Consider the following 23,512-nt stretch of genomic DNA (forward strand, 5'->3'; position numbering starts at 1 on the left):
CGATGAGAGAGAATCATCGACCAGCTGCCTCCTGCACACCCCTCACCGGGGACGTACCGGCAACTAATGTATATATATGCCTTAGACCAGAATCGAACCTGGGACCTTTCAGTCCGCAGACCCACGCTCTATCCACTGAGCCAAACCGGTCTCGGCAGAAATATAATTTTTAAAACAAACTGTGCCTAGAAATTCATCCTACATATAGAGGTTTGAGAATTACTGGGCACATCATAATAGATTTTCAGGAGGGCAATGTGGACTTCAAGAAGGACTTTATCTGCTGAGATGAACTCCCCATGGTCAACACAGGGCCCAAATTTAATAAATAATAAGAGTTTGCCAGCTATTTGCTGGCAGGGGTTTCCTCAGGGGAATTCAGACTGAACTCTGAGCTTCCAGCACAGTGCCTGGTTTGTGACATCTCAGTCAACCACTACAGGGAAACACTGGTTTTCTCTTTGCTCCCTTTGACTGAGAACTGCCCTGTCCATTCAGAACTTCATATTTGGATACTTCAGTTACATAAAGCAGACATAATTGAGAATCTGAGCAAGAACTTTCACTATAAAAGACAGCCTCCCCTTTGTCTCAGTGGAGGAAAATAGAAGTTGCTACCTAAATCTGTGTCTCCTGAGCTGCAGCTCCTTGGGGGCAAATAAAAGCATTTTGTTCTTTATTACAGTCTAAAATTTATTTTGGTTTCCATTCCCAACCGCTCCTAGTATTCTGGAGCTGCAGGGAGAGAAGCCCTGGCTAGGATCAAGAAAATGACAGGCCCCACCCAACCCCCTGGGACTTAGAGGCCTCGAAGACCGGAAATGGAATCCTTTCCAAAGAAAAGCTCCAGCCCCTCGAACGTCAGCAATCTTCCATCCACATCCCCCACCCGCAGGGAAGGGTGGCCTGCGGCCTGCTGGGAGTTGCAGTCCGCCGCGTGGCCCCACGCCTGCGCACTGGATACTGCACCAAGCGAGCTGGGAGAGCCGTGGGCGCCCAGGCGGTGAGTCCCGGTGCGTCCGGAGGGCGTGGCCGTCCCTGGGGCGCGGGGAGTGGGGCTCCCTTCCCTTATGGGCTCCAAAAATTTGCAGCCTCCAGGCCTGACCTGGTGGCGGGCCCCTGTCCCGCCTGGGTCCCCGCTGCCGCTCCTTGAGACCCGGCTGGGCCTTCCCGGGGGTCCTCTGGGGCTGGCGTCGCCCCTCCAGGAAGCGACACATCTACGCCTGGAAGAGCGCTGGGGCCGCGCCCTTGGCCACCAGCATTCGATTTTAAACCGGCTTTTAGGCATTTAGGGACGTGTCCCCCTATCCTTTCCCCTGGTGCCCTCTTTTCACAACGCCCAGTGCCTCTTTCCGCCCATCTCTCTATCCACGGCCCGGTGAGCGCGGGCTCATTCCGGAGGGTTTGGAGAGAAGCCATCAGCCCCGAGGGGAAGTGAAGTTTTCATCCGGAAGGGCCGATGGGAGGAAACCCGGAGGGTCCATTCCGTGGGAGACGTGGGGTAAGGTTTGGATCAGTAAGGGAAGAGCTGCCCAGCTGTGAGGCTGGAGTACACGAAAGGTGGGTCCACAGATTTAGCCGTCAGGGTTCCTGGATGCCCTCCAGCGACCCTTAAGTACCTACTCGGGGGAATAGAAGCTTTAGAAGCTTTCTAGCAACGAGTTCTCGCGAGCAGAGCTGTCTCTTGGCCGGGCATATTGCGGTTCCCTTTCTATCCAATTGGATCGGTCAAAGACAATTTTATGAAGAGGATTTTACAAAGAGGCACAGGGTGTCATTTAAGAAACTAGCCCCGGGATGAAATGGGAACAGAGTGAAGTTTTTTGGTTTTTTGTTTTTGTTTTTTAAATATATATTTTATTGATTTTTTTACAGAGTGGAAGAGAGAGGGATAGAGAGTTAGAAACATCAATGAGAGAGAATCATCGATCAGCTGCCTCTTGCACACCCCCCACTGGGGATGTGCCCGCAACCAAGGTACATGCCCTTGACCAGAATCGAACCTGGGACCTTTCAGTCCGCAGGCGGATGCTCTATCCACTGAGCCAAACCGGTTTCAGCCAGAGTGAAGTTTTTGAATGACCAGACAGGAAGAGATTCAGGGTTTTGTTTGTTGGTTTGTTTTGTTTTCCCCTTGATCCAGTCCAGGAAAGGAGACCTGTATGTGAGCTGTGTGGGTAGATTCAGAGAGGACCCATAGCACACGGGCAGGTACCAGTCTTCATACCTTTGCAGACATGTATGTTACCACCTATGTAACCTTGGAGTTTGCACTAAGGACATTTGGATGTTTGTAGACATGAGCATTGCAGGAGTCGATCGTTTCTAACCTCATCACCATTTCTCTGACATTTGCTATGGTTCCTGGGACATGCTATTCAGTCCTCTGAAGCCTCAAGCCTCAGTGCCCTCATCTGTATTCAGGGCATAATACCAGTGCCCACCTCCTAATATTGGGTGAGGGCTAAATGGCTTAGAACAGCACCTGGCACTTAGCATGCTGAACATGATGATAACTGTCCTTCATTATTAATGCAGACCAAATTCTTGATGGCCTGCCCTGTGCAGTGTAATTTTCTCACGAGAAAGCCACTTGGAATGCATTGCATGATGAGGTTCATGGTGATGTTGGCTGAAGTACACATACCTGAAGTGGAGGAGAATGAGGCATTGATGAGTTGCTGCCTTTGCAAGGCATGGCTCTCCCTAAGATGACTGAGGGTTACTCAAAGCTAGGTTAACTTTCAGGTTTGCTCACCTCTATTGTAAGTACTGCTCCCTGGTATTTTTTCTTTGGCTTATCTATATTCAGAAACACAAAAAAATTGTTACTAGACTAAGAGTGAAGATAGTGGCCACCAGATGTACGGTATATGGGTTCATTTAAGGGAAGATATTCTTAGCCCTGGGTCCAGGAATTCTAGAAAAGAGCTGTACAGTAGAACTTCCTGCAACAGTGTCTACTGAGCATTTGAAATGTGAATAGTATAAATAGGAAATTGATTTTTATATTTAAATACTTTAAGCTTAAACTGCCACATGGGACTATTGTCCACCATATTGGACAGAACAATTCTTGAGGGTACATGGATGGTCTTGAAGTTTTAGTGAACTTTTTGAAACTGGATGCAGAATTTGAAGTGCTCTGTGTCTTTTTCTAGGAAGTGAGTCCATTGCTTTCATCAGATTTCTCAGAATCACTGAAAATATTGCCACCTGCTACTTTAGAGCTTTGCTGAAAAGCAAGCAATTAAGGGAGATGGAGAATGCCCTGTTAACCACTGCTCTTTCTCCTTTCTCATTTGACCTTTCCTCAGCTTTAGATCCTCCACCCAAGAAATATACAAAGAAACAAATTGGAGTCTGAGACTTTAGGCCCAGATAAATTGGACACTTCGGGAAAGGGGCAATGGCTGTTGCCCTGGGTTGTGCAATCCAGGCCTCCTTGAATCAGGGCTCGGTGTTTCAAGAATATGATACTGACTCTGAAGTCTTCCGTCAGCGCTTTAGGCAGTTCCAGTACAAAGAAGCAGCCGGGCCTCATGAAGCTTTCAACAAACTTTGGGAGCTTTGCTGTCAATGGCTGAAGCCAAAGCTGCGTTCCAAGGAGCAAATCCTGGAGCTCCTAGTGTTGGAGCAATTTCTAACAATTTTGCCCACAGAGATAGAGACCTGGGTGAGGGAACATTGCCCAGATAATAGAGAAAGAGTTGTATCGCTGATAGAAGACTTACAGAGAGAACTTGAGATACCAGAGCCACAGGTAAGAAAAGAGTTTGGGATCTGGGTAACTATTCTAAAAGAAGTAGCAGACACATCTGGTACTAGATCAGCCATTTTGTCTTTTGTCCCAGGACCTCATTGCAGTGATTTATATATTTTCCTTTTGTTGGAATCAGCAAATGGCTCCGTGATTCTCAATTACCAAACCAAACTCTTTAAATATTTGGTTGTGTCCCTTTTACTGTCCCATAGATAGTATAATCTACTTATATACACAAAATCAAAACCATCATATAATAAGTGCTCTGTGGCTTGTGAGCCAAAAACAGCCCAAGGTCTGTTTTTATACAGCCCATGAGCTAATCACAGTTATTACCTTTTTAAAGTATTGTGTGTTTTTTTTTTTAAAGAATAGGCAACAGACCAACACAACCCAGAAAGCCTAAAATATTTACTATCTGGTTCTTTCCAAAAAGTTCTGCCAACCATAAGCCAAGTAGGGTTTAGAAGTAATATAAAAGAAAAGGAAGATAGTGTCCTATGAACTAATGGGCATGTCAGCATTCACATGTCTGGGCTTGAGCACACCAGAAGACCTCGTGAAGTTGTCAGATGCTTGCCTTACTGCACAGACTTGCTGTGAAGGCAACAAGCAGAAATTCAGACCAATATAACACACATTATAAATGGTGTTGCTGCTGGTCATGTGATTTTCCAAAGTGACAAACAACTTTGTTTAATCTGAACAATTAGTATAGTACTTCTTTGATTTTCAAATTATTGCTTTCCTAGAAAAGTTAAGTCAAGCTAAAATTTACAAAAATATTGTGTGATTATATGACCAATAAGGTGAGGTTCTTGACAGATTCCATTTACCTATATGAATATTTGAGGGGGGCAATCCAAAGTTGGTAAGGACCTGGAACAATTCAGCACTGCGTGCATTATATTACACTCCCATCTCTGCCAACTAACATCATTGATGAGAGAGAACCATGGATTGGCTGCCTTCTATATGCCCCCCTACTGGGGATCGAGCTTGTAACCTGGGCATGTGCCCTTGACTGGAATCAAACTCAGGACCCTTCATTCCACAGGCCAGTGCTCTACATACTGAGCCAAACCAGCTAGGGCTATTGGGTTGATTCTTGTATGTGCCTTGACCAGGCATCAAACCTGTAACCTTGGTGTATTGGGACAACACTCTTAACTGGGCTACCTGACATTATCTATATACTACCAACTCTGCCCACTAAATTCTGATAGCCACCACCTACTACAATAGCTAAAATAACTCCTGGGGATGGTGGCCCTACCCTCTTTCAGAACCACCTAATAAAACCTTTTTGGGGCTTGCTATAGCTGAGCACAGGACAGCATCTTTGGAGAAGGGAGGTGGTGCTTCTAGTTAGGCATTAGTGACACTGGAGTCTTGTGTGTTGATGGGATTCTGTAGTTAGCCTTCATGAACAGGATTCTTCCAAAGTTTCCTGACCCTAGGATAGAATAGTTTATAGTTTCCCTTCCTTTCTGTGTCTCCTTGTTTGGCTTACCACATGAAATTTTGTCTTCATGCAGTCTAATCCTGCATTGCCAGTATGATAGGCACCAGCCAAAGGTGGTTCTTGAGCACTAGAAATTTGGCTAGTCCAAATTGGGATATGCTGTAAGTATAAAATGCACACCACATTCAGAAGACTTAAGGTGAAAAATAAAGTAGGTGAAATATATTATTAATAATTCTTCATACTGATTACATTATGAAATTGTGTTATTTTATATATGTATATTTTGTTAATGCATATTATTATTTTTTCTTTTTTTTTCATATGACCACTGGAAAATTTAAAATGACTTTGTTGGCTTGCATTATATTGCTCCTGGGCACTGATGGTCTAGATATTAGAGTGATGGGTTCTGGCATTTTCCCCAGATTGATAGGCAGGAACTACTCTTGGAAGACCTCGAAGCAGTTGGAATAGCAGACATATCACCAAACATCCACGTGGACGTACCCCCACTCCAAGCACTGGGACCTGTCCCCGAGCCCCCGATCGTAGATGCGTGGATCCCACAGGAGCTGAGCTACGGTGCTGCTGGGGAAGGCCAGTCCTTTCTGGACCCTGGTAAACCAAAGATTTTGTTTCCTTTCCTTGATTTCTTTTTGAGAACTCGGGAGCTATCCAGGGTTTGGCTTGGTTAGAAACACAGAGTAAGGGATGGAAATGGATAAAGAGTAAGTGTGGAAACGTCTCTCTGAGAATAGCTAGCCACAAAACATGTTAGATTAACTGGGATTCAAGAAGTTTATTTTTCACTTTTTTTAGTGCAATAAACATAATAATATATTGACTTCTTAACCATTTTTGCATGTACACTTCAGTGGTAATGAATATACTTATAATGTTGCAAAACCATCACCACTACCTATGTCTACAACTATTTTCATCTGTAAAACTGAAACTTTGTACCCATTTACACAATAACTGCTCATTTCCACCTCCCCCAACCCCTGAATGACCATTTAAATGTTTGTCTCTATGAATTAGACTACTCTATGTACCTCATATAAATGGAATCATATAGTGTTTGTCTTTATTTTTTTTAATATATTTTATTGATTTTTTACGGAGAGGAAGGGAGAGAGATAGAGAGCTAGAAACGTTGATGAAAGAGAAACATCGACCAGCTGCCTCTTGCACCCCCCCTACCGGGGATGTGCCTGCAACCAACGTACATGCCCCTGACCGGAATTGAACCTGGGACCTTTCAGTCCGCAGACCGACGCTGTACCACTGAGCCAAACCGGTTTCGGCTAGTGTTTGTCTTTTAGAGACTGTTTCATTCACTTAGTGTAATGTCCTCAGGGTTCATTCATGTTGTAGTATATGTCAGAATTTCTATTCTTTTGAAAGTTGGATAATATTCCATTGTGCATATATATTATATTTAATATATCCATTTTTCATAAATGTGTATTAGGTTGCTTCTGTGTTTTAGCTGTCATGAGTAATGCTTCCCTGAGTAGGGTGTGAATCTCTTTGAGACCCTGCCTTTACTTCTTTTGGGTATATAACCAGAAGTAGAATTGCTTGATCATATGATTATTCTATTTTTAAACTTTTGAGGAACCATCATACTGTTTTCCACAGTGGATGTAAATGTACCATTTTACATTCCCACTAACTGCACAAGCTTTCCAATTTTTCCACATCCTTGCTAACACTTGTTATTTTCTGATTGTTGGTTTTTTTTTTTAATAATAGCATTCCTAATGGGTATTAGGTGGTATCTTAATGTAGTTTTTTTTTTTTTTTTAATCCTCACCCGAGGATATGTATTTTTATTGACTTTTAGAGAGAGAGAAAGGGAGAAAGAGAGAAACATCTATGTGAGAAATATCAATCAGTTGCCTTTCTTACATGCCCTGAGCGGGTATCTACCTCACAACCTAGGTATGTGCCCTATCTGGGAATTGAACCCGTAAACTTTTAGTGTGTGGGACAATGCTTCAACCAACTGAGCCACCTGGCCAGGGCTAATTGTAGTTTTGACTTGCATTTTCTAAATGATTAATGACATTGAACACCTTTTCATGTGATTTTTGGTCATGAATATATCTTTTTTTTTTTTAGTTTTTGTTGTTTTACATTTTTATTGAATTTATTGGTGTGACATTGGTTAATGTAATTATATAGGTTTCAAGTATACAATTCTAAAAGACATCATCTTTACATTATATTGTGTGCACAACCCAAAGTCAAGTCTCCTTCCATTACCATTTATCTGGACTTTACCCTCTTCTACTCTCCCCATCCCCCTTTCCTTCTGGTAATCACCATACTGTTGTCTGTGTCTGTGAGTTTTTTGAGTGGTTTTTTTTTGTTTGTTTGTTTTGTTTTTTACTTAAGAATGTCTATTCAGTCCTTTGCACATTTTTTAATTGGGTTGTTTGGTTTTCTTTGTTGAATTTTAAAGTTCTCTTATTATGGGTATTAATTCCTTATCAAATACTAGAGGCCCAGAGCACGAAATTTGTGCACGGGTGTGTGTGCCCCTCAGCCCAGCCTGCACACTCTCTAATCTGGGACCCCTTGAGGGATGTCCAATGTCTACTGGGATCAGGCCTAAATGGGCAGTCGGACATCCCTCTCAAAATCCAGGTCTGCTGGCTCCCAACTGCTTGCCTGCCTGCCTTCCTGATTGCCCCTCACCACTTCTGCCTGCCAGCCTGATCACCCCCTAACCATTCCCCTGCCAGCCTAATTGATGCCTAATTGCTCCCCTGCCAGCCTGATTGCCCCTAACTGCCCTCCCCTGCAGGCCTGGTCACCCCTAACTGCCCTCCCCCGTAGGAGTGGTCACCTCTAACTACACTTCCCTGCGTGCCTGGGTCCCCCCCAACTACCCTTCTCTATAGGCCTGGTCCCTCCCAACTGCCCTCCCCTGCTGACCATCTTGTATCGGCCATCTTGTGTCCACATGGGGGCAGTCTTCTTTGACCACATGGGGTCAGCCATCTTATGTGTTGGAGTGATGGTCAATTTGCATATTACTCTTTTATTAGATAGGATAGAGGCCTGGTGCATGGGTGGGGGCCATCTGGTTTGCTCTGAAGGGTGTCCTGGATCAGGGTGGGAGTTCCCTTGGGGCATGGGGTGGCCTGGGCGAGGGGCCTGTGGTGGTTTGCAGAACAGCCCCCCTGCAACCCAAGCGGAGGCCCTGGTATCTGGGATTTAATTTCTATAATTGAAACTTTGTAGTCTTCAGCAGAAGCCAGGGCAGGCCAGGAACTTGGCTTCCTCCATCGCCGGGGAAACCCAAGCCTCCTGTTCACTCCGTGGCCTCAGCCATTTTTGATGGGATTTATTTATCTTCTATAATTAAAACTTTGTAGCCTTGACCAGAGGCCTGGACTGGCCAGGGTGTGCAGGAAGTTTGGCTTGGGAAACCCAAGCACCCTGCTTGCTCTGTGGCCACAGCCATTTTGGTTGGGTTAATTTGCATAACTGCTCCTGATTGGCTGGTGGGCGTGACTTCTGGGTGTAGTGGAGGTATAGTCAATTTGCATATCACTCTTTTATTAGATCGGATATGATTTGTAAATACTTTTTGCATTCTGTGGGCTTTTTTACTCTGTTGACACTGTCTTCAGATGAACAAATGTTTAATTTTTTCATGAAGTACTGTGTCTACTTTTTCTTTTATTGCCTGCGCTTTTCTTGTTATATCCAAGTAAACATTGCCAAATGAAATGCCGTTTAACTTTTGCCCTATTTCTTCTAAGGTCTTACTTTTAGGTCTTTGATCCATAGTGAGCTAATTTTTGCATATGGTGTTAGGTAAAGGTACAACTTTATTTATTTATTTTTGTGTGTGTGTGCGTATTCAGTTTTTCCAGCATCATTTCTTGGAAAGATTGTCTTTTCTCCATTTGATGATCTTGGTATCTTCGTTAAAAGTCATTTGACCATATATTTGATGGTCTCCCTCTGGGCACTCTATTCTAATACATTTATCTGTATGTCTGTCTTTATGTCAGTACCAAACTGTTTAGATTACTGTAACTTTATAGTAAATTTTTTAAATCAGGAAATGTGAGTCCTCTAACTTTGTTCTTTCTTTTCAATATTGTTTTGTCTATTTGAGGTTTCTGGAGGCTCCATATGAATTTTAAAAGGGGTTTTTCTTTTTCTGTAGAATATGTCATTTGGATTTTGATAGATTACAGTGACCCTATAGACCATTTTGGATAATGTTAACATCTTAACAATATTAAATCTTCTAATCCATGAACATAGAATGTATTTCCATGTATGCATTCTTTAATTTCTTTTACCAATGTTTTGTAATTTTCATTGTACATTTTTCATCTACTTGTTCAAATTAGTTCCTAAGTGTTTTATTCTTTTTGATGCTGTTATAAATTGAATTGTCTTCATAATTTCCAGGAAATTTTTTTTATTACAGATTAAAAATCTCCTTGCTAATTCTAGGTCTATTGAGATTTTTGCTTCTTTATGATTTAGTCTTGGTAGGTTTTGTGTTTATAATTGTCCATTTCATTTGGTTAACAAACTTGCTGACATACTATTTTTCATAGTACTCTCTTATAATTCTTTTTAGTTATATAAAATCGTTGGTAATGCCCCTACTTTCATATTTATTTTAGTGATTTGAGCCTTATCTCTTTTTTCTTAGTCCATTTAGCTACAGGTTTGTCAACTTTGTTGATTTTTGTTTTTTTTAAACAGCTTTTGGTTTCATTGATTTTTTTCTAGTCTCTATTTTATTTATCTCTACTCAGTCATTAATGTTTCCTTCTTTCTGCCAACTTTGGGTTTAGTTTTTTGTGTCTTTTCTTTCTTTTCTTCATTCCATAAATTGTGAAATTATGTTGTTTTGGGGTCTTTCTTGTTTATTAATCTAAATATTTATATACAGGGTGGGGCAAAAGTAGGTTTATAGTTGTTAGTTCATGAAACAATTTATTCTTCTATTATTATTTATTAATTTTTTAATTATTTCCCATAGGAACTATAAACCTGTTTTTGCTCCATCCTGTATAGCTATAAATTTCTCCCTTAGCACTGTGTTCATTGTGCCCCTTAAGTTTGGATATATTGAGTTTTCATTTTCATTTATCTCTAAGTATTTTCTAATTTCCCTTGTGATTCCTTCTTTGATCCATGGGTAGTTTAAAACTGTGTTATTTATTTTTCACATATTTGTCAATTTCCCCATTTTCTTTCTGTTATTGTTTTTTAACTTCATCCTATTGTGGTATATCTATCTTTTGAAATCAATTGAGAGTAATTTGTGCTCTAACATATGATCTACACTGAGTGGCCAGATTATTATGCATTCAGAGATCATAATAATCTGGCCACTCAGTCTATATCCTAGATATATAGGGTATCCCCCAAAATGTATATACACTCTTTGAATAATTATAAAGGCAGTGTTAATTAAAATAAATTTTATTTTTTAAATTGAGCTGTCAGTTGTAAAAGTGTGTGTACATTTTTTGGGGCACCCTGTATATTACCAATGGGGAGGAAGTTCTATCATTTTGCTATTTGTTTTCTATATGTCTTATAGCTTTTTTGTTCCTTATTTTCTACATATCTTTTGGATTTAGTTGGTTGTTTTATATCAAATGCTTAAATTCCTTTATCATTTATTTTTGCATTTATTGTATGCCTGTTTTCTTTTAATCTGTAATCAAAGTGGTTTCTATGGAGATTACACTTAACATCCTAAAGTTATGTTCTAATTTGAATTCATAACATCTTAGTTACAATAACATCCCCAAACTCCACTTTTTTACAGCTCCATCCTTACTCAGTTGTCACAAAACTAAATTTTTATAGAATATGTGCCCCAAAACAAATTAACTATTTTAAATGCATTCTTCTCTTAAATTATATAGAATATAAAATGTGAATTACAAATAAGTTACCATAATACTACACTTAGATAATTTTGTTTTTAAAAATATATTAGTCATTTAATTTATGTAGAAAACAAAAAGTAGAATTATAAATAATTGTTACAATAATAATAGATTTTATAATTGTCTACCTATTTACCTTAATTGAGATATTCATTTCTTCATGTGGCTTCAAGTTACTGTCTAGTGTCCTTTTTATTTCATCCTGCAAGACTCCCTTGAGCATTTTTTCACATCAGGTCTAGAGGTAATGAACATCCTCAGCTTTTGTTTATGTGGGAATGCCTTAATTTCTCCTTCACTATTGAAGGACAGTTATGCTAGATATAGGATACGATTCTTGGTTGACAGTTAATTTATTTTAGTACTTTGAATATTTCAGCCCACTGCTTTCTGACCTCCAAAGTTTCTGATGAGAAATCTGCATATTTTCTTATTAAGCCTCCATTGTATGTAATGAGTTTCTTCTCTCTGGTGCTTTCAAGATTCTCCCTGTCTTTGGCTTTTCAGAGTTTGATTATAACATACCTTGGTGTGAGTCTCTAAGTTCATCTTACTTGGAGTCTGTTGAACTAATTAAATGTTTATATTCATGTCTTTTCTTCAAATCTGGGAACTTTTAGCCATTATACCTTCAAATATTAGCTAGTAATTGTATATCTAATTATAAATCTTTCTGCATATGCATTTCCATTCCCCATGTTAATTCGCTTAGCAACAGTGCCAGGTAGGAAGATCACATATAATGCTGAGAAATACTACTGCTCTTGATTTTAATACTTTCCAAAGCACAGGAAAATCTAGTATATTTATCATGGGAAAGATAGAATGAATTTTAAAAGTAAAATATTGCCCTAGCTGGTTTGGCTCAGTGAAGAGAGAGAGCATCGGCCTGCGGACCCAAGGATCCTAGGTTCAATTCTGGTCAAGGGCACATGCCTGGCAGGCTCAGTCCAATGTGCAGGAGGCAGCCAATCCAATGTGCAGGAGGCAGCCAATCAATGATTCCCTCTCATCATTGATGCTTCTATCTCTCTCTTCCTCTCCCTTCCTCTCTGAAATAAATAAAAAAATTAAAAAAAAATAAAAAGTAAAATATACCAATAAAGAGTAGAAGAAACTACCTCTTTCTCATCACTCTTAAAGTGATATATTATGCTTTTCAAAATGATGTACTTACTAATCCATAATTTATTTATTTTTTTCATTTATTTATTTTTTTTAAATAAATCTTTATTGTTCAGATTATTATAAATGTGATCCTCTTCCCCCCCTCAATTGATCCCCTTCACCAGGTTCCCACCCCACCTTCTGTCCTTTCCTCATCCCCCATTGTCCTCATCCATAGGTGCACAGTTTTTGTTCAGTCTCTTCCCGCACCCCCACTCCCCTTTTCCCTGAGAATCGTCAGTCCACTCCCCTTCCATACCTCTGATTCTATTATATTCACCAGTTAACATTGTTCATCAGATTTTTAAATTCCCTTGGTTTTTAGATTTACTTGTTGATAGCTACGTATTTGTTGATCATAATTTTTATCTTTATCTTCTTCCTCTTCCTAAATAACCTCCTTCAGCAATTCATATAATTCTGGTTTGGTGGTGATGAACTCTTTTAGCTTTTTTTTATTTGTGAAGCTCTTTATCTGTCCTTTGATTCTGAGTGATAGCTTTGCTGGGTAGATTATTTTTGGCTGTAGGTTCTTGTTATTCATCACCTTGAATATTTCTTGCCATTCCCGTCTGGCCTGCATGGTTTCTGTTGAGAAATCAGCTGACAATCTTATGGGTGCTCTTTTGTAGGTCACTACCTGCTTTTCTCTTGCTGCTTTTAATATTCTCTCTTTGTCTTTTGCTCTTGGAATTTTAATTATGATATGTCTTGGTGTGGTCCTCCTTGGATTCCTTTTGTTTGGGATTCTGCGGGCTTCCTGGACTTGTAAGTCTATTTCTTTCCCCAGGTGGGGGAAGTTTTCTGTCACTATTTCTTCTAGTACTCTTTCGGTATCTTGCTCTCTCTCTTCTGGAATCCCCATAATTCTGATGTTGGTTCGCTTGAAACCCAGAGGTTTCTTACACTATCTTCAACTTTCTGGATTCTCTTATCTTCTCCCTTCTGCAGAGGAGTGTCCTCTGGCTCTTTGTGTTCTAAATCTTTGTCTTGATTCTTGTGATCTTCCAGTCTGTTTTTAGGACTTTGTATAATATTTTTTATTTCAGACAACGTTTTCTTCATTTCTTGTTGATCCCTTATTATTTCTAGTTGCTCCCTTTTCATATCCTCATAGGTCTCATTTATTTTATCGGCCTTTTTTAGGATATTGTTGAATAACCTTATAACTGTAGTTTTGAACTCAATGTCCAATCTTTTCTTTTCCTCCATCTCCTTCCTTTGTGTTCTTCTTCTTGTCTGCATTTTAGTTGTTTCCCTGATTTGATAGAATAGCTTTGTGTGCTAGGTGTTCTGGTAGAGCCCAGTAGCACAGCCTTCCCAGTTACCTGCAGTGGACAGTCTTGGTGTAGCCCTTTGTGGGCTGTGTGTGCAGTCTTGTTGTTAAGCCTTGCTTATTGTTGATATCACTGGGAAGCGTTGATCTCCAAGCCAATTGGCTGTGAGGATCAGCAGTATCTCCTAATCCATAATTTAAACATTAATTCTACTTTTACTGCTTTTTTAATAAAAGTGAAAACAATGGATTTATGACATGAAGCACATCCAATTTTAGGCTGAGTGGAAAGAACAGCTGGCAAAGTGGAAGAATAAATTTCAAACTAATGGAAATAAGTCAAATGATTTTATATTAAAGTTTGGAATATACTCTCTGTCAGCAAAAAGTAAAGCTGTTGGTATATATGAAATGGAAATACACACACACACACACACACACACACACACACACTTCTTTATCCACTCATCTGTCAATGGACACTTAAATTTTTTTCCATATCTTGGCTATTGTAAATAATGCTGTACTGAATGTAAGGGGTGGCTATATATTTCCAAATAAGTGTTTTCATAATCTTCAGATAAGTACCCAGAAGAGGAATTGCTGGTCCGTCTTTTACTTTCATTCTATTTGTATCTTTGAATATGAAGTGTGTCTCCTGCCGAAATCGGTTTGGCTCAGTGCATAGAGCATCGGCTTGCGGACTGAAAGGTCCCAGGTTCGATTCCGGTCAAGGGCATGTACCTTGGTTGTGGGCACATCCCTGATAGGGGGTGTGCAAGAGGCAGCTGATCGATGATTCTCTCTCATCGATGTTTCTAACTCTCTATCCCTCTTTCTTCCTCTCTGTAAAAAAATCAATAAAATATATTAAGAAATAATAATAAAATGTGTCTCCTAAAGACAGCATATAGTTGGATTTTTAAATCTCTGTCTTTTGATTGAGTTGTTTAATATGAATTATTAAACATTTAATCTTGTTTTGATATAATGTTCTAAAATTTAAATCTCCATCTAACTAGCTTCCTAATGTTATTTTAATAGTGCTGATATGTAAAGATCATTCTGCATTTAGATATCAAATCATCAGTTTCTAACCCACATGTTATTACACATCATGTTACTGCACACAATATTCTTTGACAGCTGAAGAAGGCAAAGAAGGGGTGTAGAAAAGAAGATTTGAGCTACAGGGGCTCTCAATGAGGAGAAGGGTGGTAGGATGTAAGGGGAACAACAATAATAGAAACATCTCTTGTTCTTGGATTGACAGTGAGAAACACTATTTGATGGACATTTGGGTTAATTTCAAAAGAATCCATTTCTAGACTTTAGTTGAAACAAACAAAATCTGCTTTTGCTGGTGGTTAAACCACTCAATTTCCTTTAAAAAAAAAATCCTTACTCTAGGATATTTGTCCATTGATTTTAAGAGCATGGGAGAGGGAAAGACAGATAAATATCGATGTGAGAGAAACACATCATCTGTTGCCTCCTACACAAGCCCTGACTAGGGCCTCAGGCCAGAGAGGAGCCTGCAACCAAGGTGTGTGCCCTTGACTGGAATCGAACCCGGGACCTTTCAGTCCACAGGCCGACACTCTATCACTGAGCCAAACTGGCTAGGGTTCAATTTCCATTTTAATTTGAAAATCTCTACTAAAATTATTTCAGTAAACAGTTTTTTAACTCCTACTTTTACCTCTCTTCACTTGGTACTCTGTAATAGCATTTGTTTTAATATGCCAAAACTTTATGAAGATTTACTTCATATTTTGGCTCTAACCTAAACGAATCTATATCAAATTGATTCAGAAGTAATTTAGGACATGATTTCAGCATAGAATCAATGCCCTCTCCTTCCGTAGACTAGAGGAGAATAGTTTTGAATTGAGCAAAAAGGATGTTCTCTCTGTTTTCTTCTTTTAAAAGACTCTTTCACAAGATTCCGGTGAAATAATAGTAATTAAGGTAGAAGTAGATATTAAGTGGCTATATGTCCAAGATATCAGCCTGAACTCTGGAAAAACCATTAATAACACAAACAATTATGCTTTTCATCTTTCTAATGGCCAGGATATTCATTACCAAAGCTTGATGTGAGCTTTCCATTGGAGCATAGAGAAGATGCATGGGTGAAAGAGCTACAAGATTCCAAAGAAATTAAACAATTACTTGAATCCAAGATAGGTAAGTAATTGTTCATTGATACTAGAGAAGAAAGAAAAGAAAAATTCATCCTTAATCAGAGTAAAGAGTTTTGGCTTCTATTTAGTAATTTCTGTATCTCTACTGATGGTTTACTATAACTCTTCATTTTCTTCATGTTCTTTTCTCAGTGGGACACAGTGACATCTGCAGTTTCTGTTTTCTTCTCCTAGGTTTTGAGATTGGGATAGAAAATGAAGAAGATACTTCAAAGCAGAAAAAACTGGAAAATATATACCCATTTCTTGTTTCCTTAGAGGATAATGCTAATCATGATCCCATTTTGCAAAAAGATTATGTACAGTTAGAAAATCAATGGGAAAAACCCCCAGAGGATTTACAGACAGATTTGACAAAACTTATAGATCATCAGAATCCCTCTATAGGAGAGAAACCTGAGAGCTCTAACTTGGAAGAACCTCTCAACCCTAGAACCCATAAGAAAAAGATTCCAGGAGACAAACCTCACAAATGTTCTCAGTGTGGAAAATGTTTTGCCCGGAAGTCACAACTTACAGGGCACCAGAGAATTCATTCAGGAGAGGAACCTCATAAATGCCCTGAATGTGGAAAAAGATTCCTTCGTAGTTCAGACCTTTATAGACACCAACGACTTCATACAGGGGAGAGACCCTATGAATGTACTGTGTGTAAAAAGCGATTCACTCGGCGCTCACACCTTATAGGGCACCAGAGAACCCATTCTGAAGAAGAGACTTATAAATGCCTTGAGTGTGGGAAAAGCTTTTGCCATGGATCAAGTCTTAAAAGACATCTGAAAACTCATTCGGGTGAAAAACCTCATAGATGTCACAATTGTGGGAAAAGTTTTAGTAGACTAACAGCTCTTACTTTGCACCAGAGAACTCACACAGAAGAGAGACCTTTTAAATGTAATTATTGTGGGAAAAGCTTTAGACAGAGACCAAGCCTTGTTATTCATTTAAGAATTCATACAGGGGAGAAGCCATACAAATGTAGTCATTGTTCTAAAAGTTTCAGACAGAGAGCAGGCCTTATTATGCACCAAGTCACTCACTTTAGAGGACTTCTTTAATAATTATTAAAGGAAACAGGTCATGCAGAAATTGGCACTAACTCAAAAATATCTTAACTTGAAGCAGTCTGTCTTGGAAGAATCTTTTTTGTTTGAGCTTATAAGAACAGATTTTCTTTCTTTTACTATCAAAAAACCTATCTTCCAAGGCATGTGAATTCTAGAGTATCCACCTACTCTTGCAACTCATACAACTTTCCTAGATTTGATGTATTCTATCTTTACAGCTCTTACTTTTTAATGAAAATGTTTGTGTCCCAAGCCAACAGTATCATAGATGAAAGCATAAAACATATAGGGTAGGGTCAATATAATGGATAACCATGTCTATCTGATATATAGCAGCATCATAATTATTCTTCTGTCATTATTAAAGGTGGTTATATTAGTTTAAAGCTTTATTTGTGTTCCAAGTGGCAAGAAAGGAGACAGTGTATTATGTTCAAAGAATAAAAATGTGTCAGGAACATATGGATAAAGAGGATTTCATTTGCCTCATAAGAACTGGGTTATCTCCATAGAAAATTTTTATGTTTAAGAAATTAAGATTTTAACTTTCTGAATTTATCAAAATTGCTAATCTTCTTATTTGGTTGTTTGAAGAAATGCAGCTTAGAGCTGTTAGTTTAGTGGTTTATTTTGTTCAGAGAATGAGTAAACTCTAGGTGGAAGAATCCATTCGACAGTTGGTCATACAATTAAAACCTGATTCAAATTAGATTGACTGAGGAGCCAGTGTCCATTGCTTTTTAAAATATATATATTTATTGATTTCAGAGAGGAAGGGAAAGGGAGAGAAAGATAGAAACATAAATGATGAGAGAGACTCATTGATCGGCTGCCTCCTGCACACTCCACATTGGGGATTGAGCCTGCAACCCAGGCATGTGTCCTGACCAGGAATTGAACCATGACCTCCTGATTCATAGGTCTATGCTCAGTCACAGAGCTACGCTAGCCAGGCAGTGTTCGTTGCTTTTTACTATCCTTTGGTATTCAAACATTACTCATCCTTTAATTTAACGTCTCCCTAAGTGTGTGTCATAGAACACTTAGTTCTGTAAGATATTTTGCAAATAAGGTTGGGAATCCCTGCTGTTTCCCCTTTCTAGATTCATAGTGTACATCAGCATATGAGACTCTCTGACAGGTCCTTCAGTAAAGGCAGAAAAAGCAACTCTGTTGGCTCAATTTTTTTACCCTAGGACCCTTTATCGTGTACACCCAAACAATAACCCACAGAACTAGTATTCTGCAAATATCTCTTGGAACACATGCCTTTAACATATATTTCTATAGTTATCAATATAGTCTTATTACTCCCAAGCCTAGTTATCTCCAGTCATTTGAAGGGTGTTATGAAAAATTCTTTACACACATGTTTTTATGTAATACACACATAAACATACACACATTTTAAGGAGGTAAGGCTCACTCAGATACTTTATAAGTTGCTTAGTGATTCTCAACCTCATTGCTACTTATATAAATGTTCTCATATACTCATAGTAATGACTCAAACTCCTATAGCAAGGGAAGAATTCTTTATCAGTTAAAGCTGTTAATACATGAAAATATTCAGCCTAGTTCCTTGTTATAAAGTACAAAAAATAGGACATTCAAGTATTTTCCCTTTATGAAGATACCAGTCATCCTTTCCTTAAACTAGAATTAGGGAAAGTATATTTTTTTCTATTCCACAGAACATCTTAGAAGTCATACTGAAGTATTTTGGGGGTATCTACTTTGTGCCTAACTAGTCCTGTTCTAGGCTTAATGGAAACTAGGAAACAAATTAATTAATGGATCAGGTTCATAAAGAGTTTATATCTTTAATTAAACAAGAGTTGGGAAACAAATGGAGAACAATGCAAGAGAGTTTGTATTAAGTGCCAAATCATATCAAGTGCTAAAGCTAGGATGTGTCTTTAATTATTGTCACCCCAGTCCCTGTATGACGCTGCTATAGATGTGGGATTAAAAATTGAGATCCTAGTAGCAATACAATGTAACATGGGAGGAGTCTGAATGTAGAGATGAAAAACACTGAATGTAATGGCTTCTCTTTTCTCTCTTGTGGAATTGCATTCCAACCAGAATAGTGCCTTAGAATGGATGTGCCCAACTGCTCTGTATCTATGCAATATTTTAATAAAGTGGAAATATATATATGCTCTTTCTGCTTCAATCACATTAACTAATTGTTTGCAAAACTTAGAGCTGCTTCCATGAGCAGTGGCAACAGGCACCACAATTGACTCCTGCCCCTAAGCTGGAATCACTTTACTCTCTGTATTGAATACAGTCAATTTTAGCTAATAGGGTTAGTTGTAGTCATAAAGTGGGCTATATCCTCCCCCTCATCTGTATCATAAACACACCTAACTGGATTTTACAGAATAGAGAACACTCATTATTTTGAGGCACTGAATCAAGAAATACATGAAATAGTTATTGGAAAAAGAGATCATAGAACATTGTATGAGTGTCCCTAATTTTACTTCACAAAAGTAAGGGCAAAATACAGTACAAAAAATACAGTACCCACCTATCTTGTAATCAGTATGAAGAGGAAAAACAGTACCCACCTTATAAGTACTATGAAGATTAAATGAAATATATTTTGTTCAGGCCCTACATAGTGGTAAGCTTTCAATGAATATCCAGCATATTGTGTTTTATTTTTTGTTGTTTAATGATAAAAGCATTTAAGGCTAAGGACTTTCCTATCAATATGGCTTTGGTCACATTCCATAGTTTTTATATATAATGTTTGTATTAATCAGGATTCTCCAGAGAAACAGAAGCCAATAAAAACATAGAGAGAGAGGAAGAAGTTTGTTATAGGAATTGACTTATCTTGTTATGAAGATTGAGAAGTCCCATAATCTACCATCTGCAAGCTGAAGAAAAAGGAAAGGTAACGGTGTCCTTCAGTCTAGAGCACATGTGTCAAACACAAGGCCCGCGGGCCAAATCTGTCCCGCCAGGCCTTGCAATGTGGCCCGCACCGCGCTGTCATCACTGCACTCCGCTGCGTTTCCATCACAATGACAGTTTATGACTGTTCAGTAAACCATTCGGCCCACGATTTAGGCTGGATTTTAGATTTTGGCCCCTTCTCTGATTGAGTTCGACACCCCTAGTCTAGAGGCTAAAGACCTGAGAACCAGGGGATCTGATGGTGTAACTCAGCCAACGTCCTGAGACCTGGGCAGGGGGATATAAATCATGAAATCTGAAAGCCAAAGAACCAGGAGCTCTGATATCTGAAGGCAACAAAAGATGTAGCTCCCAGCACAAGAAGTGATGGAATTCACCCTTCTCTGTCTTTTTGTTCTATTCTGGTTCTCAGTGGATTGGATGATACCCCTCCCCCAACATTGGTGAGGGCAGATCTCTGTACTCACTCTACTCAATCAAACATTAATCTCTTTCAGGAGCACCCTCCCAGACACACCCAGCAATATTTTACCAGCTCTCTGGGCTTCTCTTAGCCCAGTTAAGTTGGTATATAGGATTATTCATCACAGTGTTATTGATAATTTAAAAATTGATATTACTGTATTCATTAATATTCCCTCTTACCCAAGAGCTATACAATATTACCATTTTCCACTTAATTTTTGGTTTTGCTATATTGTGATTAGAAAATATGGTTCATTCTATTTCTGCTTTTAAAGTACATTTAGTGCCAAAACCGGTTTGGCTCAGTGGAGAGAGCGTCGGCCTGCAGACTGAAAGGTCCCAGGTTTGATACTGGTCAAGGGCATGTACCTTGGTTGCGGGCACATCCCCAGTAGGGGGTGTGCAAGAGGCAGCTGATCGATGATTCTCTCTCATCAATGTTTCTAACTCTATCCCTCTCCCTCTCTGTAAAAAAATAAAAATTAAAAAAAATTAAAAAATAAAAATAATAAAGTTCATTTAGTTTTTTAAAGACATTTGATAAAATTTGGTAAGTATCCTAAAAACCCTAGATAATACGAATTCTATCTGTAAGGCACAGGTTCAGAATACAGTATTGGACCTCTCAATTAAGCTAATGTCTTTAGGAGTGTCCTAGTGCTTATGAAGGGATAGTGACACAGAATAGATGACCTTACTCCCCATTCTGAAAACCAGGATCCTGGTATTCTCCATTCCCCTCTTAAGAGTTTTATATTTTTGACCCATTTTATGGATGTCTCATAGCAATTACTAATAGCTTCCCAGCTCTCAAAGCTGGCAGGTAAAGCTGGAAGCTAAAGGACCTAGAGAGACCTAGCCTCTCCATACCACGATGAGGAAGTTCTCCATTGAGATTCCACGGTGGTTTGTCCTGAAAGCAGAGAGATAGTGCAACTCTGCAGCAGTGGTCCTCCTGAATCAGCAGGGATTGTTTCACAGTGTGCTGAGGAGGTTGTCTAGGCCAGTGTTTCCCAACCTTCTCTCATGATGAGAATCACCTGGTGGAGTTGTTAAAACACAGATTCCCGGATCCCAACTAAGAAGTGCTAAACTAGAATTTTTGGGAACATATAGGTAAAATTGCATACCTAACAGTGCTCTGTATATAAAATCTGTCTTAGAGCACTAGTTAAGTATACAATTTTACCTATATGTTCCCAAAAATTCTAGTTTAGCACTTCTTAGTTGGGATCCGGGAATCTGTGTTTTAACAATCCACCAGGTGATTCTCATCATGAGAGAAGGTTGGGAAACACTGGTCTAGGATAAAGTCAAGGCAATCAGGAAATATACAGGTGAATCAGCCCCCAGGTGGCTCACCATCAGGTTGTGAGCAAAGACATTACACTCTGCCCTTTTGCATCTGCAGTCATCATGACATTCTGAAGAGAAACATTCTGGGCACTTCCAAGAAGCTACATGATCTTTGTTCCTGATAACCTCTCTCATTTCTAGCCTAGTCGTATGGGCTGAACATTCTTTTAAAGAACCAAAGCTCACACTTAAAACTTTAGCTGCCCCTGCTTCTCTAGTCCCATTTGACAGATACAGAACAGATGGAAAGGCTCATTTCTTAGTCTTTCCTCAGTATTAGTAATCTGTTTACTCAGCCCCCGATACTGGAATTTTAACTGTTGAGGTTGGGTGTGGTGGTAGATCCTTTTCTCACCAGAATGATGTAAAGTTTAGTCTTTATCTAGCCTTTTCCAGCTTGCGTTGTCAGAAAGGACATCTCAGACATCTAGCAAGGCCTAAGTTCACATTTTTAAGAGTCCAAAGATGTTAAAAAAAAAAAAAACAACAACCAAAAAACAGAACTGTATATCTTCCTTCTGAGTGAGTGAAACCCACCTCAATTCCCAACAGACATGATTTTCAAAAACAAAGTTTTATCACCAAGGGATTACCTAGAAACTTGATTCCTATATTAGAGAACCAGTTTACATTCAAAAGATATATAACTACCGAGTCACTGAAGAATTTCTTCAGATTTTTATTTGAAATAAGCAATATCAGTAGTCTGTTTTGACTTCACCTTGCCTCTTACTGCTGCACTCAGAATTTTCTTTCAACAGAGCAATGACATATTCCATCCATGATCTTCTCTCCTGGACACTCCTACCACCATCTTTACCTTTCTTTTTTTCTTAATATATTTTATTAATTTTTTTACAGAGAGGAAGAGAGAGGGATAGAGAGTTAGAAACATCGATGAGAGAGAATCATCGATCAGCTGCCTCCTGCACACTCCCTACTGGGGATGTGCCCACAACCAAGGTACATGCCCTTAACCGGAATCGAACCCGGGCCCCTCCAGTCCGCAGGCTGACGCTCTATCCACTGAGCCAAACCGGTCTTGGCCCAATAAAACATTAAAAAAAAAAAAAACGACTGAAGAAGAAAAATCAGAGGAATGAAAAATGCCATCTAACATTGTTACCATGGCAATACCGATTAGTATATGGTACATCAGACTAGCACAGGGCAATATGGTGTATGTGCTGCAGTAAGATATACAGTAGTAACTTTGTCTTCTCTATTTATAGTAAAGCAGCACAGGTTTTGCACCAAATTGTTCCATTTAAAAATGTATCATTAACACCTAACTTGTGTATTATAAAATGAAAAATGAATTTTTTATTAAAGTGAGAAATTTTTAGTGATAGCTGTCATATACTTTTGAAAAGTAAACATTTTGTTACTGAATATAGAAGACAACTTGGGGTTAAAACAAACAAAGAACAGTTCTTTCTATTTCTATGTTCATATTTATGTTTTATAAAAGTTTAAAACTTATTTTTGTTGTCTTTATAATGCATTCAAACAAGATAAGACACAAATGTCTGAATTCTTATTGGCTTTTGGTACCAAAAATTATACAATATATCATAGTTACTAATCTAAAGGAAGTACATTTGTTTTCTAAATTATGTTTTAAATGTAATTCTGTTTTTACTACTCTCTACTAAGTTCATTTGTGTTGCAGTTTTTCCCTAAAAGGGAAAAAATTTTTACCATACCAATCAGACAGATCAATTTATTTAAAATATTAGCTACTAAACAAAAACAGTCACTTTTACTTTTTTAAATGACTTACATGAATTATATTAAGGTTCAGAGTGAGACAACAAGCATGGATGGCACTTGGAATAAAGTTAGGGTTCAATGTTTGATA

At 38.8% G+C, this 23,512-nt stretch overlaps 1 protein-coding gene across 4 annotated transcripts; it reads left to right on the top strand.

Annotated features, from left to right (window-relative positions):
• Positions 1–888: 888 nt before the first annotated feature.
• On the top strand, positions 889–17,334 carry ZNF449 (zinc finger protein 449). 4 transcript variants are annotated; one of them, XM_036443525.2, is made up of 5 exons: positions 889–1,003; positions 3,318–3,763; positions 5,657–5,849; positions 15,699–15,812; positions 16,004–17,334. In XM_036443525.2, the coding sequence occupies exons 2-5, from the start codon at positions 3,410–3,412 to the stop codon at positions 16,885–16,887; spliced, it is 1,545 nt and encodes a 514-aa protein (XP_036299418.1). In that variant the 5' UTR covers positions 889–1,003; positions 3,318–3,409; the 3' UTR covers positions 16,888–17,334. The 4 variants fall into 4 exon arrangements, with proteins under 4 accessions (XP_036299418.1, XP_036299421.1, XP_045439454.1 ...); XM_036443528.2 differs by having other exon boundaries at positions 911–1,013; XM_045583498.1 differs by lacking the exon at positions 889–1,003 and adding an exon at positions 1,027–1,560.
• The last annotated feature ends 6,178 nt before the right edge of the window (positions 17,335–23,512 follow it).

The sequence above is a fragment of the Pipistrellus kuhlii genome, unplaced genomic scaffold (genome assembly GCF_014108245.1).
Source record: "Pipistrellus kuhlii isolate mPipKuh1 unplaced genomic scaffold, mPipKuh1.p scaffold_m20_p_19, whole genome shotgun sequence".
NCBI classification, from domain to species: Eukaryota; Metazoa; Chordata; class Mammalia; order Chiroptera; family Vespertilionidae; genus Pipistrellus; species Pipistrellus kuhlii.

Excerpts from the sequence above, each read along its gene's own strand:
- ZNF449 (XM_036443525.2), top strand. The coding sequence starts at position 3,410 with ATGGCTGTTGCCCTGGGTTGTGCAATCCAGGCCTCCTTGAATCAGGGC. Across the intron at positions 5,850-15,698 it reads CCAGTCCTTTCTGGACCCTG|GATATTCATTACCAAAGCTT; the intron begins GTAAACCAAAGA and ends TCTAATGGCCAG. Across the intron at positions 15,813-16,003 it reads ATTACTTGAATCCAAGATAG|GTTTTGAGATTGGGATAGAA; the intron begins GTAAGTAATTGT and ends TTCTTCTCCTAG.